The 22,716-nt window shown below is 50.0% G+C and overlaps 1 protein-coding gene across 2 annotated transcripts in view; it reads left to right on the top strand.

Annotated features, from left to right (window-relative positions):
* Positions 1 to 6,586: 6,586 nt before the first annotated feature.
* LOC141058280 (sorting nexin-15-like) overlaps positions 6,587 to 22,716 on the top strand; it is a 59,016-nt gene continuing 42,886 nt past the window's right edge. Inside the window, exons 1-3 of one of the 2 annotated variants that reach the window (XM_073554468.1) lie at positions 6,587 to 6,971; positions 9,147 to 9,182; positions 15,140 to 15,260. In XM_073554468.1, coding sequence (XP_073410569.1) covers positions 6,873 to 6,971; positions 9,147 to 9,182; positions 15,140 to 15,260 — 256 coding nt within the window. In that variant the 5' untranslated portion in view covers positions 6,587 to 6,872. The remainder of the gene's footprint in view (positions 6,972 to 9,146; positions 9,183 to 15,139; positions 15,261 to 22,716) is intronic. The other variant, XM_073554467.1, reaches the window with a different exon arrangement.

The raw sequence follows: 22,716 nt of genomic DNA, 5'->3' as shown, positions 1-22,716 counted from the left end.
ACACCTCCTCATTAAACACTCCCCTCCACCCCCATTAAACACATCACCCGCCCACCCCTCCTCATTAAACACGCCCCTCCACCCTCATTAAACACATCACCCGCCCACCCCTCCTCATTAAACACGCCCCTCCACCCCCATTAAACACATCACCCGCCCACCCCTCCTCATTAAACCCGCCCCTCCACCACTATTAAACACATCACCCGCCCACCCCTCCTCATTAAACACGCCCCTCCACCACTATTAAACACATCACCTGCCCACCCCTCCTCATTAAACACGCCCCTCCACCATCATTAAACACATCACCTGCCCACCCCTCCTCATTAAACACGCCCCTCCACCCCCATTAAACACATCACCCGCCCACCCCTCCTCATTAAACCCGCCCCTCCACCACTATTAAACACATCACCCGCCCACCCCTCCTCATTAAACACGCCCCTCCACCCCATTAAACACATCACCCGCTCACTTCCCTCATTAAACACGCCCCTCCACCCCCATTAAACACATCACCCGCCCACCCCTCCTCATTAAACCCGCCCCTCCACCACTATTAAACACATCACCCGCCCACCCCTCCTCATTAAACACGCCCCTCCACCACTATTAAACACATCACCCGCCCACCCCTCCTCATTAAACACGCCCCTCCACCCCATTAAACACATCACCCGCCCACCCCTCCTCATTAAACACGCCCCTCCACCCCCATTAAACACATCACCCGCCCACCCCTCCTCATTAAACCCGCCCCTCCACCACTATTAAACACATCACCCGCCCACCCCTCCTCATTAAACACGCCCCTCCACCACTATTAAACACATCACCTGCCCCCTCCACCCTCATTAAACACATCACCCGCCCACCCCTCCTCATTAAACACGCCCCTCCACCCCCATTAAACACATCACCCGCCCACCCCTCCTCATTAAACCCGCCCCTCCACCACTATTAAACACATCACCCGCCCACCCCTCCTCATTAAACACGCCCCTCCACCCTCAATAAACATCACCCGCCCACCCCTCCTCATTAAACACGCCCTTCCACCTCCATTAAACACATCACCCACCCACCCCTCCTCATTAAACACGCCCCTCCACCCCCATTAAACACATCACCCGCCCACCCCTCCTCATTAAACACGCCCCTCCACCACCATTAAACACATCACCTGCCCACCCCTCCTCATTAAACACGCCCCTCCACCCTCATTAAACACATCACCCGCCCACCCCTCCTCATTAAACACGCCCCTCCACCCTCAATAAACATCACCAGCCCACCCCTCCTCATTAAACACACCCCTCCACCCCATTAAACACATCACCCGCCCACCCCTCCTCATTAAACACGCCCCTCCACCCTCAATAAACATCACCCGCCCACCCCTCCTCATTAAACACGCCCCTCCACCACCATTAAACACATCACCTGCCCACCCCTCCTCATTAAACACGCCCCTCCACCCTCATTAAACACATCACCCGCCCACCCCTCCTCATTAAACACGCCTCTCCACCCCATTAAACACATCACGCCCCTCCACCCTCATTAAACACATCACCCGCCCACTCCCCTCATTAAACACGCCCCTCCACCACCATTAAACACATCACCTTCCCACCCCTCCTCATTAAACACGCCCCTCCACCCCCATTAAACACATCACCCGCCCACCCCTCCTCATTAAACCCGCCCCTCCACCACTATTAAACACATCACCCGCCCACCCCTCCTCATTAAACACGCCCCTCCACCCTCAATAAACATCACCCGCCCACCCCTCCTCATTAAACACGCCCTTCCACCCCCATTAAACACATCACCCGCCCACCCCTCCTCATTAAACACGCCCCTCCACCCCCATTAAACACATCACCCGCCCACCCCTCCTCATTAAACACGCCCCTCCACCCTCATTAAACACATCACCCGCCCACCCCTCCTCATTAAACACGCCCCTCCACCCCCATTAAACACATCACCCGCCCACCCCTCCTCATTAAACACGCCCCTCCACCACTATTAAACACATCACCCGCCCACCCCTCCTCATTAAACACGCCCCTCCACCACTATTAAACACATCACCTGCCCACCCCTCCTCATTAAACCCGCCCCTCCACCACTATTAAACACATCACCCGTCCACCCCTCCTCATTAAACACGCCCCTCCACCACTATTAAACACATCACCTGCCCACCCCTCCTCATTAAACACGCCCCTCCACCCTCATTAAACACATCACCCGCCCACCCCTCCTCATTAAACACGCCCCTCCACCCCCATTAAACACATCACCCGCCCACCCCTCCTCATTAAACCCGCCCCTCCACCACTATTAAACACATCACGCGCCCACCCCTCCTCATTAAACACGCCCCTCCACCCTCAATAAACATCACCCGCCCACCCCTCCTCATTAAACACGCCCTTCCACCCCCATTAAACACATCACCCGCCCACCCCTCCTCATTAAACACGCCCCTCCACCCCCATTAAACACATCACCCGCCCACCCCTCCTCATTAAACACGCCCCTCCACCCTCATTAAACACATCACCCGCCCACCCCTCCTCATTAAACACGCCCCTCCACCCCCATTAAACACATCACCCGCCCACCCCTCCTCATTAAACCCGCCCCTCCACCACTATTAAACACATCTCCCGCCCACCCCTCCTCATTAAACACGCCCCTCCACCACTATTAAACACATCACCTGCCCACCCCTCCTCATTAAACACGCCCCTCCACCCCCATTAAACACATCACCCGCCCAGCCCTCCTCATTAAACCCGCCCCTCCACCACTATTAAACACATCACCCGCCCACCCCTCCTCATTAAACACCCCCCTCCACCCCATTAAACACATCACCCGCCCACTTCCCTCATTAAACACGCCCCTCCACCCCCATTAAACACATCACCCGCCCACCCCTCCTCATTAAACCCACCCCTCCACCACTATTAAACACATCACCCGCCCACCCCTCCTCATTAAACACGCCCCTCCACCACTATTAAACACATCACCCGCCCACCCCTCCTCATTAAACACGCCCCTCCACCCCATTAAACACATCACCCGCCCACCCCTCCTCATTAAACACGCCCCTCCACCCCATTAAACACATCACCCGCCCAGCCCTCCTCATTAAACACGCCCCTCCACCCCCATTAAACACATCACCCGCCCACCCCTCCTCATTAAACCCGCCCCTCCACCACTATTAAACACATCACCCGCCCACCCCTCCTCATTAAACACGCCCCTCCACCACTATTAAACACATCACCTGCCCACCCCTCCTCATTAAACACGCCCCTCCACCCCCATTAAACACATCACCCGCCCACCCCTCCTCATTAAACCCGCCCCTCCACCACTATTAAACACATCACCTGCCCACCCCTCCTCATTAAACACGCCCCTCCACCCCCATTAAACACATCACCCGCCCACCCCTCCTCATTAAACACGCCCCTCCACCCCCATTAAACACATCACCCGCCCACCCCTCCTCATTAAACCCGCCCCTCCACCACTATTAAACACATCACCCGCCCACCCCTCCTCATTAAACACGCCCCTCCACCCTCAATAAACCTCACCCGCCCACCCCTCCTCATTAAACACGCCCCTCCACCCCATTAAACACATCACTCGCCCACCCCTCCTCATTAAACACGCCCCTCCACCACTATTAAACACATCACCCGCCCACCCCTCCTCATTAAACACGCCCCTCCACCACTATTAAACACATCACCCGCCCACCCCTCCTCATTAAACACGCCCCTCCACCCTCAATAAACATCACCCGCCCACCCCTCCTCATTAAACACGCCCCTCCACCCCATTAAACACATCACCCGCCCACCCCTCCTCATTAAACCCGCCCCTCCACCACTATTAAACACATCACCCGCCCACCCCTCCTCATTAAACACGCCCCTCCACCACTATTAAACACATCACCTGCCCACCCCTCCTCATTAAACACGCCCCTCCACCCCCATTAAACACATCACCCGCCCACCCCTCCTCATTAAACCCGCCCCTCCACCACTATTAAACACATCACCTGCCCACCCCTCCTCATTAAACACGCCCCTCCACCCCCATTAAACACATCACCCGCCCACCCCTCCTCATTAAACACGCCCCTCCACCCCCATTAAACACATCACCCGCCCACCCCTCCTCATTAAACCCGCCCCTCCACCACTATTAAACACATCACCCGCCCACCCCTCCTCATTAAACACGCCCCTCCACCCTCATTAAACATCACCCGCCCACCCCTCCTCATTAAACACGCCCCTCCACCCCATTAAACACATCACCCGCCCACCCCTCCTCATTAAACACTAGCCTCCACCCTCAATAAACATCACCCGCCCACCCCTCCTCATTAAACACGCCCTTACACCCCCATTAAACACATCACCCGCCCACCCCTCCTCATTAAACACGCCCCTCCACCCCATTAAACACATCACCCGCCCACTTCCCTCATTAAACACGCCCCTCCACCCCCATTAAACACATCACCCGCCCACCCCTCCTCATTAAACCCGCCCCTCCACCACTATTAAACACATCACCCGCCCACCCCTCCTCATTAAACCCGCCCCTCCACCCCCATTAAACACATCACCCGCCCACCCCTCCTCATTAAACACGCCCCTCCACCCCATTAAACACATCACCCGCCCACCCCTCCTCATTAAACACGCCCCTCCACCCCCATTAAACACATCACCCGCCCACCCCTCCTCATTAAACCCGCCCCTCCACCACTATTAAACACATCACCCGCCCACCCCTCCTCATTAAACCCGCCCCTCCAGCCCATTAAACACATCACCCGCCCACTTCCCTCATTAAACACGCCCCTCCACCCCCATTAAACACATCACCCGCCCACCCCTCCTCATTAAACACGCCCCTCCACCCCCATTAAACACATCACCCGCCCACCCCTCCTCATTAAACACGCCCCTCCACCCCATTAAACACATCACCCGCCCACCCCTCCTCATTAAACACGCCCCTCCACCCCCATTAAACACATCACCCGCCCACCCCTCCTCATTAAACCCGCCCCTCCACCACTATTAAACACATCACCCGCCCACCCCTCCTCATTAAACCCGCCCCTCCACCACTATTAAACACATCACCCGCCCACCCCTCCTCATTAAACCCGCCCCTCCACCCTCAATAAACATCACCCGCCCACCCCTCCTCATTAAACCCGCCCCTCCACCCTCATGAAACACAACACCAGCCCACCCCTCCTCATTAAACACGCCCCTCCACCCCATTAAACACATCACCCGCCCACTTCCCTCATTAAACACGCCCCTCCACCCCCATTAAACACATCACCCGCCCACCCCTCCTCATTAAACCCGCCCCTCCACCACTATTAAACACATCACCCGCCCACCCCTCCTCATTAAACCCGCCCCTCCACCCCCATTAAACACATCACCCGCCCACCCCTCCTCATTAAACACGCCCCTCCACCCCATTAAACACATCACCCGCCCACCCCTCCTCATTAAACACGCCCCTCCACCCCCATTAAACACATCACCCGCCCACCCCTCCTCATTAAACCCGCCCCTCCACCACTATTAAACACATCACCCGCCCACCCCTCCTCATTAAACCCGCCCCTCCAGCCCATTAAACACATCACCCGCCCACTTCCCTCATTAAACACGCCCCTCCACCCCCATTAAACACATCACCCGCCCACCCCTCCTCATTAAACACGCCCCTCCACCCCCATTAAACACATCACCCGCCCACCCCTCCTCATTAAACACGCCCCTCCACCCCATTAAACACATCACCCGCCCACCCCTCCTCATTAAACACGCCCCTCCACCCCCATTAAACACATCACCCGCCCACCCCTCCTCATTAAACCCGCCCCTCCACCACTATTAAACACATCACCCGCCCACCCCTCCTCATTAAACCCGCCCCTCCACCACTATTAAACACATCACCCGCCCACCCCTCCTCATTAAACCCGCCCCTCCACCCTCAATAAACATCACCCGCCCACCCCTCCTCATTAAACCCGCCCCTCCACCCTCATGAAACACAACACCAGCCCACCACTCCTCATTAAACACGCCCCTCCACTCCATTAAACACGTCACCCGCCCACCCCTCCTCATTAAACCCGCCCCTCCACCACTATTAAACACATCACCCGCCCACCCCTCCTCATTAAACACGCCCCTCCACCCTCATGAAACACAACACCAGCCCACCACTCCTCATTAAACACGCCCCTCCACTCCATTAAACACGTCACCCGCCCACCCCTCCTCATTAAACACGCCCCTCCACCCCATTAAACACATCACCCGCCCACGCCCCTCATTAAACCCGCCCCCTGCTCATTATACAGAACCACATTTCGCACTGGGTCCCTCCCCAGAAGGCTGTGTAGTCTGGAGCTGCTGGGAGGAGTCTCACAGGAGCCTCCAATCCAGACGCGCCCTGACAGGTAATAGGGGGCCAGGCTCACAGCGCTCCACCTCCCCCTAGGCCGCAGCGCCGCCGTTGCCTGGTAACGGGCAGCACCGGAAGTGAGCGCGGCGGGGACTTCCGTGTTGCGCTTCAGAAACTGAGCAGAGCTCCGGATGGCGGCGGCGGCAGTCGGTGATGAGGGTGCGGCGCGCAGCCTGTCACCCGGGAATAGACGTGCCAGCACAGCTCCGCTTCCTGCTGCTCGGTCTTCACCTGACCGAACTGAGGGGGGCCGCCCCTTCCGGTGACGTCATGACCTAATCAAACTCTCCGTTCTAGTCGCTCCCATAATGTCCCGGGCTGTCCGGGATCAGTATGACCGGAGGTATCACGTGGCCGACACCCGCACCAATCCGAAGGGATTTACCGAGTACAAGGTCATTGCTGAAGTAAGTGACAAAGCTGCGTCATGGGGCTGCGTGGAGATGGAGAGCCCGCGTGGGGGGGCGCTGTATCGCCAGACTGCATGGAGCCCACCCGTGCTAGGATATGGCACTGACACTGGAGGAAGGGGGAAAGTTGGAGAACTGACTGAATGCTGACATCCTGTGAGAAAACCAGAGAAAAGAAAGAACATGGCCAAAGAAGCGGGAACAAGCAAACTTTATTAACAACGAATGCACACACGACAGAGGACACAGCTAGAGATAAACACAACCTGTGGAGCACAGTGAAATCATGCCTGGTTATAGAGGCAATGACACCCCACAGGCAAATAGAGCAAGGCTCAAAAGACACACGTGATCATAACGTGTCATATATGTAGACAACACATGACGACGTCAGGGCCAGTTTCAGGCAAAGTGGGGCCCTAGGCAAAGTCTAAAATGGGGCCCCAAATGCTAACATATTGCACATCACACAGAAGCATTTCAGTTATAGTTACATGGGCTGAGATCAGGCCGCTCAATAAGTGTGTGCAACAAAATTGAAGTCGGTCAACGCTTTTTTCCCAGCCTCTCCACCATCTGAGAAAGAATGATGGGAACAGAACGATCACTAACAGATCACCATACAGTATCATGTTATCAGCAGCACATCTACAGTTTACACCCCATAGTCCTTCATATAAGATAATGTGACCCAAAGTCCTCCATATAATGTGCCCCATAGTCCTCCATATAATATAATGTGCCCCATAGTTCTCCATATAGTATAATACACTCCCCATAGTCCTCCATATAATATAATGTGCCCCATAGCTCTCCATATAGTATAATACACTCCTCATAGTCCTCCATATAGTATAATGTGCCCCATAGTCCTCCATATAGTATAATACACTCCCCATAGTCCTCCATATAATGCAGTCGCCGGTATAGTTCAATGCGGCGGCGGGGGGAGTCGGCGCTGGGGGGAGTGAAAACTATGAATTAATAGGGATGAGCGAGTAGTGTAGTATTCGGACTCTCTGTACTCGTTACGAGTACCTCCTAATACTCGGGTACTCATAACGAGTCCAATCTAAGTCTATGGGAAATGCGATTAATGGGCTGTGTGGGACTGTGCCATGCTGTGCGGGACTGTCCAGGGCTTTGCGGGGACTGTGCTGGGCTGTGCCGAATATTGCGAGGCGAGTAGTGAAATACTCGCAAGGATTCGAGTACCGCATTACTCGCCGAGTACCGAATCTTCACGAGTATGCTCGCTCATCCCTATGAATTAACACATGTGGAATTATATAATTAACAAAAAAGTGTGACACAACTGAAAATATGTCTTATATTCTAGGTTCTTCAAAGTAGCCACCTTTTGCTTTGATTACTGCTTTGCACACTCTTGGCATTCTCTTGATGAGCTTCAAGATGTAGTCACTGGAAATGGTCTTCCAACAGTCTTGAAGGAGTTCCCAGAGATGCTTAGCACCTGTTGGCCCTTTTGCCTTCACTCTGTGGTCCAGCTCACCATCTCGATTGGGTTCAGGTCTGGTGACTGTGGAGGCCAGGTCATCTGGCGTAGCACCCCATCACTCTCCTTCTTGGTCAGATAGCCCTTACACAGCCTGGAGGTGTGTTTGAGGCCATTGTCCTGTTGAAAAATAAATGATGGTCCAAGTAAACGCAAACTGGATGGAATAGCATGCCGCTGCAAGATACTGTGGTAGCCATGCTGGTTCAGTATGCCTTCAATTTTGAATAAATCCCCAACAGTGTCACCAGCAGTAGTCTTATCAGCCCATGCCTGCTGACCTGTGGTAAGCTTTTTGATGCAGGTCACTGCTGCGTGTCAGTCACAGCTGCGGGGTCACGCTGACATCTGACAGTGTTATCTTTCCTAAGACTTTAAAATTGATTTATCTATTTGTAAAAGGGATACCCATCGTAGTTAACGTTGTCTTATCATTAGACCCCCCCTCTGATCTTTAATATGAAGACCCTCCTCGGTTTACCACCTAAGTGGCCCACCAAGCCTCAGCTTGTGATTGCTGGCCTAACTGCAGACTGATGAAAAAAAATAATTAGTGAAATATACTGAGTTTTTTGGCTAATCGTTATGCTCCTTATTTGCTTTTTTTCCTCTGTTTGTCCATAGTATATATATTTCTTTTGTTTTATTTTCCACAGTTTATATCAAAGAAGAACCCTCAGGATGTTAAAGAGGTACTTTTTTTTCTGTGATATATTTGACTGTTGACTTAAATGGGTATTAGCATCTTCATAAATTGATATTCTTGGATAGTGCTTGTAAATACAACACATTTTTACAATTTACTGTTTAGTAAAATATTCAGCCGTTTTTGAGATATTAAAGGGGTTTTCCACTACTAGGACTATCCCCTTTCTCGATCTAAATGTTCGGCCTTGTTACAATAATAAAGCTTATACTCCCCTCCTGTGCCTGCGCCGTTCCAGCAGTGTCGGCACTCACGGTCCCGAGACTCGAGTGCGGTTGCATAACACGTGATGCCCGGCGCCCAATCAGAGCTGGCGTCACTGTCTCCGCCTCCTCCTGTCGAATTGGACAGCAAGAGGATGTCAGTGCTGTAGCTGATCTGACTTCATGTTCAGTTTGTATGAAGGCGGGGACAGTGACGCCAGGACTGATTGACCACCACGTGTTACCCAACCGCACAAGATCCTCAGGACCAGAAGTTCCGGCACCGCTGGAACGGCGCCGGCTCAGAAGGCAAGTATAGGCTTTTTAATTTTATTGTGGCCAAACATTTAGAGCAAGAAGGAGGAGTTCTAGTAGTGGACAACCCCTTTAACATTTTTCTTTTGTTAACAGCTTGTTTCCTCTGAGACTGACCACCACTGCAGAACATGCTCAGTGCTTACAAGTTCTTTCCTATTCAGCTTGTAAGCACTGTTTTTGAGCGCCGGAGAGCTCTTGGTCATCTTAATTCCGACCAGCTTCAGCACACTGCTTACAATCTGCAAAGCGGAAGGGTGCTAGGTACTAGTTGTGCTTCACTAGAACATTTTTGAAAAAATGTGTCCGAGCGCATTTGGCAAAGTGGAGAAGTAAGATGCACGAGACATGATATCAGTATAAAGTAAGTCTGCAAAGAGGTGGCGTAAGGCAGAGGTTTACCTTGTAGTGTCATCACTTTGGTGCCGGTTTTTGCACGTCCGATCTAGTCTATGCTGCTTAATCAGAATTCGAGCACGTTCACACGTCCAGTGATCGTCCGTTACAACCGATCCAGCAGCGATCAGCAATATAGTATTCCAGACACAACTTTTTTTTGTCCAACTAAAAAAAACTGATTTCAACTAAATCTGTGGGGTTTTTTTTGTTTGTTTTTTTTTTTTTACATTGAAGTCTATAGTTAAAACTGATCTGATAATGAGCCATCCCTTTGTTTTCTTTCATCTGAAGACCCGTCTTGCTTACTGGATCATATTCAAATGGAAGAAAAACTAATGTATAGTTAGCAGATCCGTTCCGCGTAGACTTCTACACTGTGTTCCAAATTGTTATGCAAATTGGATTTAAGTGTCATAAAGATGTAATTTTTTGTTTTTCAAATAAACTCATAGATGGTATTGTGTATCAGGGCTCTTTGGATCACTGAAATCAGTCTCAAACGCCTGTGATAATTAGTTTACCAGGTGAGCCCAATTAAAGGAAAACTACTTAAGAATGATGTTCCACATTATTAAGCAGGGCACAGGTTTCAAGGAATTTAGGAAAGAAAAAGGATCTCTCTGCTGCTGAAAAGCATCAAATAGTGCAATGCCTTGGTCAAGAGATGAAAACATTAGATATTTCCCAAAAATGTAAACGTGATCATCGTACTGTTAAGAGATTTGTGGTTGATTCTGAGCACAGACATGTTTGTGCTGATAAAGGCAGAATGAGGAAGGTTTCTGCCAGGCAAGTTCATCGGATTAAGAGAGCGGCTGCTAAAAAGCCATTACAAACCAGCAAACAGATATTTAAAGCTGCTGGTGCCTCTGGAGTCCCTCGAACCTCAAGGTGTAGGATCCTTCAAAGGCTTGCTGTGGTGCATAAACCTACTATTCAGCCACCCCTAAACAGTGTTCACAAGCAGAAATGGTTGCAGTGGGCCCAGACATACATGAAAACTAATTTTCATACAGTCTTGTTTACTGATGAGTGTCGAGCAACCAGGGCTGTGGAGTCGGTAAGCCACAGTTGCGACTCCGACTCCTGGATTTTATCCGGCTCCGACTCCGGCTCCGACTCCGACTCCTTCATAAATGGCCAATTCATAACAACAAATTTACTGTTGTAAAATATTAAACATCGTGCTTATTCAGTTTCTCACCATCATATAAGTAATCAGACCACTTAGAGCAAAAACTACATTTATTAGAATACAATTAGAATATAGCAAATAACTTTTATAAACTTTTCTAAACTGTAAGTAAATATGCAATAAACACTTTTATGCAGTTAATAAGAAGAAATCTATACATTTGTCCTCAGAAAAAGTATTGCCTCTGTCAGATCCTCCTACATGGATGCCCTCAAATCTGATCTAATTATTTTGAGAGCAGAGAACAACCTCTCTACACTAACTTGTGTTGGTGGCAAAGCAGTAACCACTCGGGCAATATCTCTGACAATGTCAGGATACAGAGGAATCGCTTGTTGCACTGTTATTTTTGATGAACGGTCACATTTCTCAATTTCTTTTAGTGCACATGAAAAATTCTGCTGAAATGTACTGGCTGTGTTCCTTGATGGGGATGACTCTTCTTCTAGGCGGGAACGCTTTGCACGGTCCTTGTGATCCAAATATTTTTCTAAATTAAATTCTTCATCAGTTGATGATGAGGGTGAAGATGTGGCAGGACGACCAAATTCTTCTTGTTCCTCCTGACTGTTCTGCAACCCTTTCATCCTTACTGCTATTTCAAACAGAGCTTCTTTTCCTTTACTTAGCTGTTGATCATCTAGAAGAATCCGATGCATTGGGTCTACATAAACAGCTGCCAAAAGAATGTTATTTTGTAATAGTAGCTCCTCTCTCCGTTTCATTGATGTAGCAATGCCACTTGCAATTAACCCTCCTCTTTGGGACAGGCGAAACATCAGGTTCTTCCAGTCCGTTAAGAAAATACCTGGAGTTAAGTCCTCTGCTTGTAATTTTTTAGTCACTGTAAATGGGTGCTCTAGCAATTTTTCCAGCTCAGTCACCTGATTCCACTGACTTTCATTTAGCGTCAGTTGAGGGTTAGCCATGTCTACAAGAAAGGTTTTCAGTTCAACCAAGCGCTGAATCATTAAGTAAGTACTGCCCCATCGTGTGGCTTGATCAATAATTGCCCCTTTTCCAGCACGTCTCTTCAAAATTGAGTCAACTTTAGGGGTTCTGGCAACAGTAGCCAATTTTCTCACCTTGCCAATCAGTGCAGCAGCATGTCCTTCTTGCAGACTGTCTCTTATAGCCAGCTGTAGTGTATGCACAACACAGCGCATGTGATGAATGAAAGAACATATTGACACCGTTTCAACAAGATCATCTAAACTATCATGTTGCTGTTCATCTGAAGCAACTTCAGTTTGCTCCTCCGTTACAATACTGTGTTCCTCTATTTCAAATATTTCTGTGTCTGTGAACCCAGAATGTTCTTCTAGCTGCTGGTCACCATCATTACTCTCATTCATTAGCTTAATAGTACTTAGCATATTTGAAGCATTGTCAGTTAGGACAGAAAGAACTTGCTCTTTTTTAAGTTCATAGTCTTGCAGAACCTTTTCCACCAAGACCTGGAGAAACTCACTGGTGTGATGAGCTTTGGTGTCTTTTACTGCCAATGTCTTGGTAACTATTTTATTTTTGTCACAAACAAATCGGACATTGATGGCAAAATAGTTCACTCTGTGACGTGTGCAGGCATCCATTTTAAGAAACAGAAAGCGTCCCTTGAGAGTTTTTTTAAGTTCTTCCTTTTGTTTAAAAGCTTCTTCGATTACTAATTTTCTAATACTCTCTCTCTCCAGAGAAACACCAAGCTTGCGGGCCATTTCCCCATTCAGACACATAAAAGCTGGTCGTGAAAATAATGAAATAGGCACACTATCCTTTACAACAAGCTCTATGATCTGTTTTTTAATTGTATCTACTGTCATTGTCACAGTAATTTTGTCACTGACAAAATATCTTGCAACTGATGGCTGCAAAGTTCTCTGCTCCTTTGTTTGGCTGGAAGAGCTGGGCACTGGTTCATTGGTTTGGATGCAGTCTTTCTCATCCACTGCTTTCAGTACTTCTGTATGAAAGCGCTGTAAATGTCTCTTTAGATTAGAAGCTCTGGTAGGAGCATTTTTATCTTTGCCTGAATATGCACTCATCTTGGCTTCACAGCATTTTTTTTCGTCTGGATCATTTGTCATACACTGACAGACATAATGTTTTCTATCTTGAGTGATGGTGAAATGTTCAAATACAGCTGATTTAATGTGATGCTTCTTTGACATTCTCAAGTTTTTAATTCTGCATTCACAATCCAAATGACAATTGTTTTTCCTAAAAACAATTGTACAAAATTATTGCCAGGTCGTACAACTGATATAGTGGTCAGTAATACTGTTATTATTTCTCATGTACTCACAGTTAATTGATGCAAAGTTTGTTGAAAGGATAATACTTCTTACAGTCTTCCTCTTCTGAGTAGCAGGCAGCTGTGAGATGCTTGGAAGACGCACACCTAGTATGATCTAGTCTAGAGGAGGAGCTTTACTACTAAGAATTTGCAGCACATTTTCACTTTCAGTTTCATACATTGTAAGTAGGGGGGTTGGGGCAGCATGAGGTTAACCAAGTATAAGATTAGATAAGGGCAGTGGAGAACAGTGACACACAAGAAGTAAGAAATGTCTCTATCTCCAGCAGAACTGCTTATCACTGTTGTTCATAGTTTGATAGAACATATATATTTGAGTAACATTTATAAAATTCATATGAAAGTTCAATTATGAAATATTAATACATTTTGTTTAAAGCTGGAGTCGGAGTTGGTACATTTCTACAGACTCCGACTCCACGACTCCGACTCCACAGCCCTGCGAGCAACCCTGGATGGTCCAGATGGATGGAGTAGTGGATGGTTGGTGGATGGCCACCATGTCCCAACAAGGCTGCAACATCAGCAAGGAGGTGGAGGAGTCATGTTTTGGGCCGGAATCATGGGGAAACAGCTGGTAGTGCTCTTTAAGGTTCCTGAAGGTGTGAAAATGACCTCTGCAAAGTATATCGAGTTTCTGACTGACAGCTGTCTTCCATGGTATAAGAAGCAGAAACGTGCCTTCAGGAGCAAAATCATTTTCATGCATGACACTGCACCATCTCATGCTGCAAAGAATACCTCTGAGTCATTGGCTGCTATGGGCATAAAAGGAGATAAACTCATGGTGTGGCCACCATCTTCCCCTGACCTCAACCCTGTAGAGAACCTTTGGAGTATCATCAAGCAAAAGATCTATGAGGGTGGAAGGCAGTTCACATCAAAACAGCAGCTCTGGGGGGATATTCTGACTCCATGTAAAGAAATACAAGCAGAAACTCTCCAAAAACTTCCAAGTTCAATGGATGCAAGAATTGTGAAGGTGATATCAAAGAAGGGTTCCTATGTTAACATGTAACTTGGCCTGTTAGGATGTTTTGGAGTTAAATATCCTTTTTGCTCAGTGAATGTGACCTCCTAATGCTGCAAATTCCACAAATGAGCATTTTCAGTTCTTTAAAACAGATCAAATGTTTAGAAATTCTACTGTGCCTAATAATTTGGAACAGTGCAATTTGAGTTTTTATTCATTTTGGAGATTATACTGCTATCATTGGGAGGTTTCTTCAATAAAATTCTATGTATAATCTAACAGGTGATGACTTTTATTAGACTGACTGTCATTTGTACCGACTATTTAGGAAAATCATAGAAAAATATCATCTGCATAATAATTTGGAACACAGTGTATGTAAAAAAAAAAAAAAAAGGATCCAGTTGAAATGAGTTTTTTTTTTTTTTTTGCTAGACAAAAAGACCAATTTTATTGTTAACAGATTGCTGCTGGATCCGTTCTAACGGATGATTACTGCACATGTGAACAGAGCCTTATTCATTCGGCCCTTGCTGTCTTTCAGATTGTAGTTTGGAAACGCTACAGTGACTTCAAGAAACTTCATGGAGAACTCTCGTACACGCACAGAAATCTCTTCCAGCGCACTCAGGAATTCCCGCCATTTCCACGTGCTCAGGTGTTTGGTAAGTCACATGTTATGTGCACAAGTCGTCTTTTAGATGCCGGCGAATTTCTGCTTCAGGAATACATCAGCAATCGTTCTTTTAAGCAGCTTTGTCGTCATTCTTGCAGCAGCTCTGCCGCTGCGCGGCTTTCACTCTATACTGTTAAAGGGGTATTTTCATCTCCAAGATAGTAGATGTAATAGTAATATTAGGAAATACCTCCAATTAGAAATATAGTTCTTCTGATTCGCTATGTCCATTTCCTCATGTGCAGGCATTGCGGGACCTTAGATATCCATGATCATGGCCACTGATATAGTGACAGTTAGCTAGTTGCTGATGGTCATTACTATGGATACCTAAGGTCCTGCAATGCCTGCACATGAGGAAATGGGCATAGCAAATCAGAAGAACTATACATTTCTAAATGAAGATACCTTATTTTTAGGACTATAAGGCACACTTTTTTCCTCCAAAAATGTGGAGGAAAATGGGGGGTGCGTCTTATAGTCCAGAAGTACCGGCTGTGATGGGGAGGTGGGGGAGCAGTTTTGACTGAGCTGTGGGTCACAGAAGCAGGAACCAGCTGCTGCGCCTAACTCCTGTGCCTGCTGCTAAAGAGAAATGAATATTCACCGCATTCCACACCCATGGGCGTGAAGAGCAATGAATATTAATTTCTCTTTAATGGCGACCTGCTATGATGGGCCCCCATCCACATCCTGGTATGCATGGCCCCATCCCTTTCCTTATCCTGATTTGATTGGCCCCCATCCTTATTCTAGTATGATTGGCCCCATCAGAAATATAAAAAAAAAAAAGCATCCATTACACTTACCTTCCCGGCGCTCCCTCACAGCGTCCTGATCTGATGCTAGCAGCTTTTTAATGCTTGTAAGCAGTGCATGGCTGAAATGTCATGCGCTGCGTGCAAGCCAAAGGGCAGCTGCCAGAATACTCAAGGCTCTGCAAGCCAGGACTGTGTGCGCAAAGCAGTGAGTATTCATTTCTTTCTAGAGAGCATAGTGTCAGCCGGAGACTTCCTGCTGCTGCCAGCAGTCATGTGTGCCAATACTTAAGAGAAATGAATATTCACCACATGCCATGAATATTCAAATATTCATTTCTCTTAAGTATCGGCCAGGGCTGTGGAGTCGGAGTCGGTGCTCATTTTGGTGGAGTCGGAGTTGGAGTCGGTATAAAATGGACCGACTCCGACTCCTAAAATATATAATAAATTGGGTACAGTAATTCAATGCAGGATGTGCTGAATATTTTTTCATAGGAGTTTGGGAAAGTTATGAAATGTCCTATAAATGGCTGTTATATTCCTGATCTAAGGCTACATTCACACACAGCGTTTTTCCTGTGTTTTTTGAGGATACGTTTTTCAGCTGCAAAAGCTGATCATCTTTTTAAAAAACTGCATCACCTGAAAGGTTTTTGAGCTCATAGATAATGTTTTCAATAGCAAAAGCAGATTAGAAATCTGCTCTATCTATCCATTTATCCATATCTGTCTATCCATATCGTATCTGTACCAAAAAGAATGAAAACCGGGTAGTACACCAATATATATTCTGTTCTATCTAAATATCTTGATTATTGGATCATAAAAATGATTAAATGTCTGAGGTTCACATTGTACTACAATAAATTTTTCACTTAAATATAAGCAATATATGTGGGAGTCGGAGTCGTGGAGTTGGAGTCGGAGTCGGTGTAAGGGAAATTGAGGAGTCGGAGTCGCAGGTTTGGCTTACCGACTCCACAGCCCTGGTATCGGCACACATGACTGCCGGCAGCTGCAGGAAGTCTCCTGCTGACACTGTGCTCTCTAGAGAGAAGTGAATACTCACTGCTTTGTGCGAACACAGTCCCGGGGTGCAGAGCATTGAGTATTCCGGCAGCTGCCATGCGCTGCTTACAAGCATAAAGCAGTTGCTGGCTTTGGAAGAGGACGCTGCAAGGGAGCACCAGGAAGGTACTGTAAGTGTAATTTTCTCCTTCGTCTCATTGGGGGACACAGGTACTGTGGGTGTATGCTACCGCCATCTGGAGGCTGACACTAGGCAAACAACACAAGGTTAGCTCCTCCCCCGCCGTATACACCCTCGCCCTGATTGCGGTCGGAAGCCAGTTTTTTTGCTTGGTGTCTATGGAGGCACACGTCTGGTCCTTTTTTTTCCAGACTCCTTTTTTTTTTTTTTCCCATGAAGATTAGACAGGGGCAACGGATCCTATTGAAAGGGTCCGATTTCCCCAAACCATCAACGGGCGAGCACGTGCGAGTGTCGTCTCCACGTATCCTTTCCCGCGACGTGGGACATGATGCCGGACCTAGCCCTGACCACCCCTAGGTAGGAAACCATGGGCTATTCAGAGGCACAAGACGGTCCGAGCGGCCCCCACTGCTCCACCAACGCAAGATGAAGGTGCTGCAAGGAGGCGGACGGTCCCTCTCCTCGGCTAAAGCTGGACGGAGTTAGGGTGCCTGCACCACCCCCCGCTCCCTGGTTTGTGTTCGCCCTAAAGGGCCTACCTGGATCCTGTCTTACAGCTCATTTAAGGTACGGGTGCGGGGGGCTCCTGGGCAGCAGCGGTGTGCGTCTCCCTAGGGCCTCCTTGTATCCAGGGAAGAGTAGCGGCGGTTTCTTGCTGTTAGCACCGCCGGCGCCCCCGCAGCATTGCATAGCACCGAAAATTTAGCCCCCGGTTTTTTGGCCAGTGTTAGGCCGCAGCGCGCCGCTGCGTCGCAGGCGGTGGACAGTAATTGAGCCCCCTTTTTTTTTGGCCAGTGTTAGGCCGCCGCAGCTGCATCACGCGGCGCCGCGGGCGGTGGGGGGGAAAAATTGAGCTCCTGGCTTTTCGCCGGTGTAGGCCGCGGCGGAAGTATCGCCCTCGGCGCGAGGTGTCACTTCCGGCGGCCCGCCCCTTGGCGCGTTGGGCGGGCGCCGGATAAATCCAGGCCCCGGCTTCAGTTCGGGGTAGGCCGCGATCAGGAAAGAGGTCGGCTTACCCCACGGAGGCGCAGAAGGCCGGGCACGCAATCGGGGGACACAGGTCGGGTAAGTGCAGGCTGCGGAGTCCGCTAAAACAGCAAGGGGGCCTCCCTCCCCCACCCCTCCCCTCGCACTGAGGCGAAAAAAAGGAGAATTTTTTTGTTTGGGTTATATATAAAGCACCTAGCAGGCTCAATATGGCCGGGAAAGGGAAGACGCACACTTTTCTCTACGCTGCATGCACTTCTTGTAAGGCCCTGTTTCCACGAGCGCAGAGCGCCAAAGTGTGCGAGGCCTGCGACTCCGAACGCGCCCAGGAGCCTCCCTCAGCGACTGAATCCAGAGAGCCGAATCCTCCGGAATGGGCGCAATCGTTGTCTCAGTCTATGGCTTCGCTTACAAAGGCGATCGAGTCCCTTCACGACCCAAAGGGAGGCAGAGATAGTGGCTCGCTTATCTGGGAAGGGTCCTCCACCTCACAGGAACCTTCGTCCTGCAGGTGCCGTTCCCATGCCAGACAGAGGCGAAGGAAACGAACCCATTCGAGGTCTCCCGGCTTATCCGGTGCCTCGGCATCGGGGAGTCCAGCATCACGCTCCCTTTCACCAGCGAGCGGGAGCGGGCAGAGTTTGGATCGTGACTCAGACGAGCCACTTGATCTAGATACCCCGGGATGCCGGGAGACAGTGGACAGCCTCATTGAAGCTGTCAATCAAACCCTGGGGATTGAGGATGATGCTACCTTGGCCGCGAGCCATAAGGTAGCCTTTAAGTGGGCCAAGCACCCGCATAGAGTATTGGCACTCACCCAGAATTTGAGGATATAGTGCAGCGCCACAGAGAACGCCCAGACAAGCACTTCTCGGGTCAGAAGCCTATAGAGGCAAGATACCCATTTGCCCCGGAACTCTGTAAAAAATGGGCGGAATCCCCGGTGGTGGACCCACCAGTGTCACGCCTGGCCTCGAAATCCTTGTTGTCGGTGCCTAGTGGCTCGTCCATTAAGGACCCCACGGATTGGCTCATAGAGGGTTTGGCGCGATCAGTTTTTGAGGCATCAGGTTCGGCGCTCGCCCCTTCGTTCGCGGTGACGTGGGTATCCAAAGCCATGATGTCATGGTCAGAGTCTTTGAATAACGCCTTGCAGGATAGAGGACTACCTGCGGAGGTGTCTGAGGTCGCAAGTCAGATTGCTATGGCTGGAGACTAATGAATTAATGCGTCTTTGGATGCGGTTAATTGTGCCGCATTTGCGGCCGCTAACGCGATAGCCATTAGGAGAGCCCTCTGGTTGAGAACTTGGCGAGCCGATTCAATTTCCAAGAAGTCCTTGACTTCCTTGCCCTATCAGGGAGGCCGCCTGTTCGGGGAGAAGTTGGATCGGCTCATCTCCGATGCGACAGGAGGGAAAAGTAACTTCCTCCCACAGCAAAAGGCGAAACAGCCTTTTCGTCAGGTCCCGACACGTTTTCGAGCTTTTCGCAACACCGGATGGATGGCATCAGCCAGTTCGACCGGCCCACCTTGCTTCAACCAGGATAGGGAGCGACAGGTCTCATATAGACCCATTCCGGTGGGAAGGATGCGCGCTCGCCAGCCCAGGTCGAGAGGAGCCAGGACCCAGAGGCCCTCAGCCAAATGACTCGGATCCTTTGGTAGGCAACAGCAGCAGGGTGGGGGGCCGCCTGCTCCTTTTTCGCCATATCTGGGCCGAGGTAGCACACGACTTATGGGTGGTAGAACTGGTGACTTCAGGGTACAAGATAGAGTTCATCAGGTACCCTCCAACACTGTTTTTTCTCTCCCGACTTCCCAAGGTGGAGTCTCGGGCGAAAGCACTGCTAGGGGCCATCGATTCACTCCAAGACAACGGAGTTATTGTTCCTGTACCAGAGCACGAAAAAGCTCAAGGTTTTTATTCCAATCTGTTCGCGGTCCCCAAAAAAGACGGGACAGTCAGACCAGTTTTGGACCTGAAGCTCCTAAACCGGTTCATCAGAGTCAAACATTTCAGGGTGGAATCTCTCCGTTCTATCAGCCATGGAGCAGGGAGAGTACTTAGCCACGATCGACATTCAGGATGCCTACCTGCACGTTCCCATTTTTCCTCCGCATCAAAAGTTTCTTCGGTTCGCCATCAATGGGCGACATTTTCAATTCGCAGCACTCCCATTCGGGATAGCCACCGCCCCCAGAGTGTTCACGAAGGTAATGGCAGTCGTGATGGCCGTCTTACACTCGCGGGGCATAGTCGTCTTGCCATATTTAGACGACCTCTTGGTGAAGGGTCCCTCGTTTCGGGCGTACAAGGAGAATGTCAGCATTACATTGGATACACTCTCCCGCTTAGGTTGGTTGGTCAACAGGAAGAAATCATCGCTGGTCCCAGCTCGGAGGATTGTTTTTCTAGGAATGGTCTTCGATACCTCCCAAGGGTTGGTAAGTCTCCCTCAAAACAAGGCCCTAGCGCTCCGACAGGGAGTCCTGAAGCTCCAGCAGCCGGTCCCTCATACCATTCGGTTTGGGATGAGGATACTGGGGAAGATGGTGGCAGCAATGGAAGCAATTCCGTTTGCTCAATTTCATCTTCGACCCCCTACAGCACGCTCTTGTCAGCCTGGGACAAGAATCCGTTCACCCTCGATCAGCGGTGCCGGCTATCCTCTCAGGTCAGGCAATCGCTGGAGTGGTGGATGACCAGATCCTCCCTTCTTCAGGGAAGGCGTTTCCCCCAGACCACTGGCTAGTGGTCATGACCGACGCCAGTCTACTCGGCTGGGGAGCAGTTTTTCGCCACCACACGGCACAAGTCAGTGGTCGCAACAGGAAGCTCGTCTTCCGATAAACTTGTTGGAAATACGAGCGATCTGCCAGGCGCTGCAGCATTTCCAGTACCTCCTAGTAGGACGGCTCATTCGGATACAGTCAGACAACACCACGGCTGTGGCTTACGTAAATCATCAGGGGGGCATGCGCAGCAGGGCAACCATGCGCGAGATAGCACAGGTGCTTCATTGGGCCGAGAAGAGCCAGTCGATAATTTCGGCAGTCTACATCCCAGGCGTAGAAAATTGGGCGGCGGACTTCCTCAGCAGACAAGACGTCGTGGCTGGGGAATGGGCCCTGCACCCCGAGGTCTTCCAGCAAATTTGCCAACGGTGGGGAACACCGGATGTGGACCTGATGGTGTCCAGAACGAACGCCAAGGTGCCTGTGTTCGTCGCTCGAGACCCACGAGCGTTCGGGGTGGATGCGTTGGTCTTACCATGGAACCAGTTTCGCCTTCCATACCTGTTTCCCCCGTTGCCACTGCTTCCGAGGCTCATCAGGAAGATCAAAGTAGAGGGGGTCCCAGCAATTCTGCTGGCACCAGACTGGCCCCGACGGGCGTGGTACGCAGATCTTGTGCGGCTGCTCACCGACGTCCCATGGCGACTACCAGAGCGCCCAGATCTACTGCACCAGGGACCGATCTTCCACCCGAACTCAGGGGCCCTGTGTTTGACGGCATAGCCGTTGAATCTTGGATTCTAACTCAAGCAGGTTTTGAGCGTGAGGTGGTCGCCACAATGGTTAGCGCCAGGAAACCGACCTCAGCGAGAATTTACCATCACACCTGGAAAATTTTCTTCACTTGGTGTCGAGAGCGGAGTCATTTGCTCCTGACGTTCTCTATTCCCAACATCTTGGCCTTTCTTCAATCAGGCCTAGACTCGGGGCTGGCCCCGAGCTCCCTTAGGAGACAGATATCGGCACTGTCCGTCCTGTTCCAGCGAAAGATTGCTACTAATATGCAGGTAAAGACCTTCATCCAGGGAGTCTCTCATCTAGTACCCACCTATAAGGCGCCGATGGACACCTGGGATCTTAACCTGGTCCTGAGCGTTCTGCAGGAAGCGCCCTTCGAGCTGCTGCAGGATATTTCCTTATCGTTCCTTTCTTGGAAGGTGGTATTTTTGGTAGCCATTACCTCCGTTAGGCGAGTTTTGGAATTGGCGGCCCTATCTTGCCGAGCACCTTTTCTCGTTTTCCACAAGGATAAGGTGGTGCTTAGACCAGCTCCCCCCTTTCTTCCGAAGGTGGTGTCCTGTTTTCACATCAATGAGGATATTGTCTTGCCTTCATTCTGTCCGGCACCGCTGCATCGCGTAGAGAAAGCGCTTCACACCTTAGACCTGGTGAGAGCACTCAGGAGGTACGTGTCGCGGACGGCACCTTTTTGCCAGACAGATACGCTGTTCGTGCTCCCTGAGGGGCGCGGGAGGGGGCTCGTGGCCTCAAAGGCGACCATAGCCAGATGGATCCGTTTAACTATTCAAGAGGCCTATCACATCAGAGGTGCGCCAGTTCCATCAGGGATCAAAGCGCACTCTACTCGGGCAATGGGCGCCTCTTGGGCGCTTCGGCATTAGGCCTCGGCGGAACAGGTATGCAAGGCAGCGACTTGGTCCAGCCTGCACACATTTACTAAA

Source organism: Dendrobates tinctorius, unplaced genomic scaffold (assembly GCF_039654945.1).
Source record: "Dendrobates tinctorius isolate UK_male_01 unplaced genomic scaffold, ASM3965494v1 ptg000211l, whole genome shotgun sequence".
Lineage (NCBI taxonomy): Eukaryota > Metazoa > Chordata > Amphibia > Anura > Dendrobatidae > Dendrobates > Dendrobates tinctorius.
The sequence above is the reverse complement of the archived record's forward strand: the minus strand, read 5'-3'. Positions and strand labels throughout refer to the sequence as shown.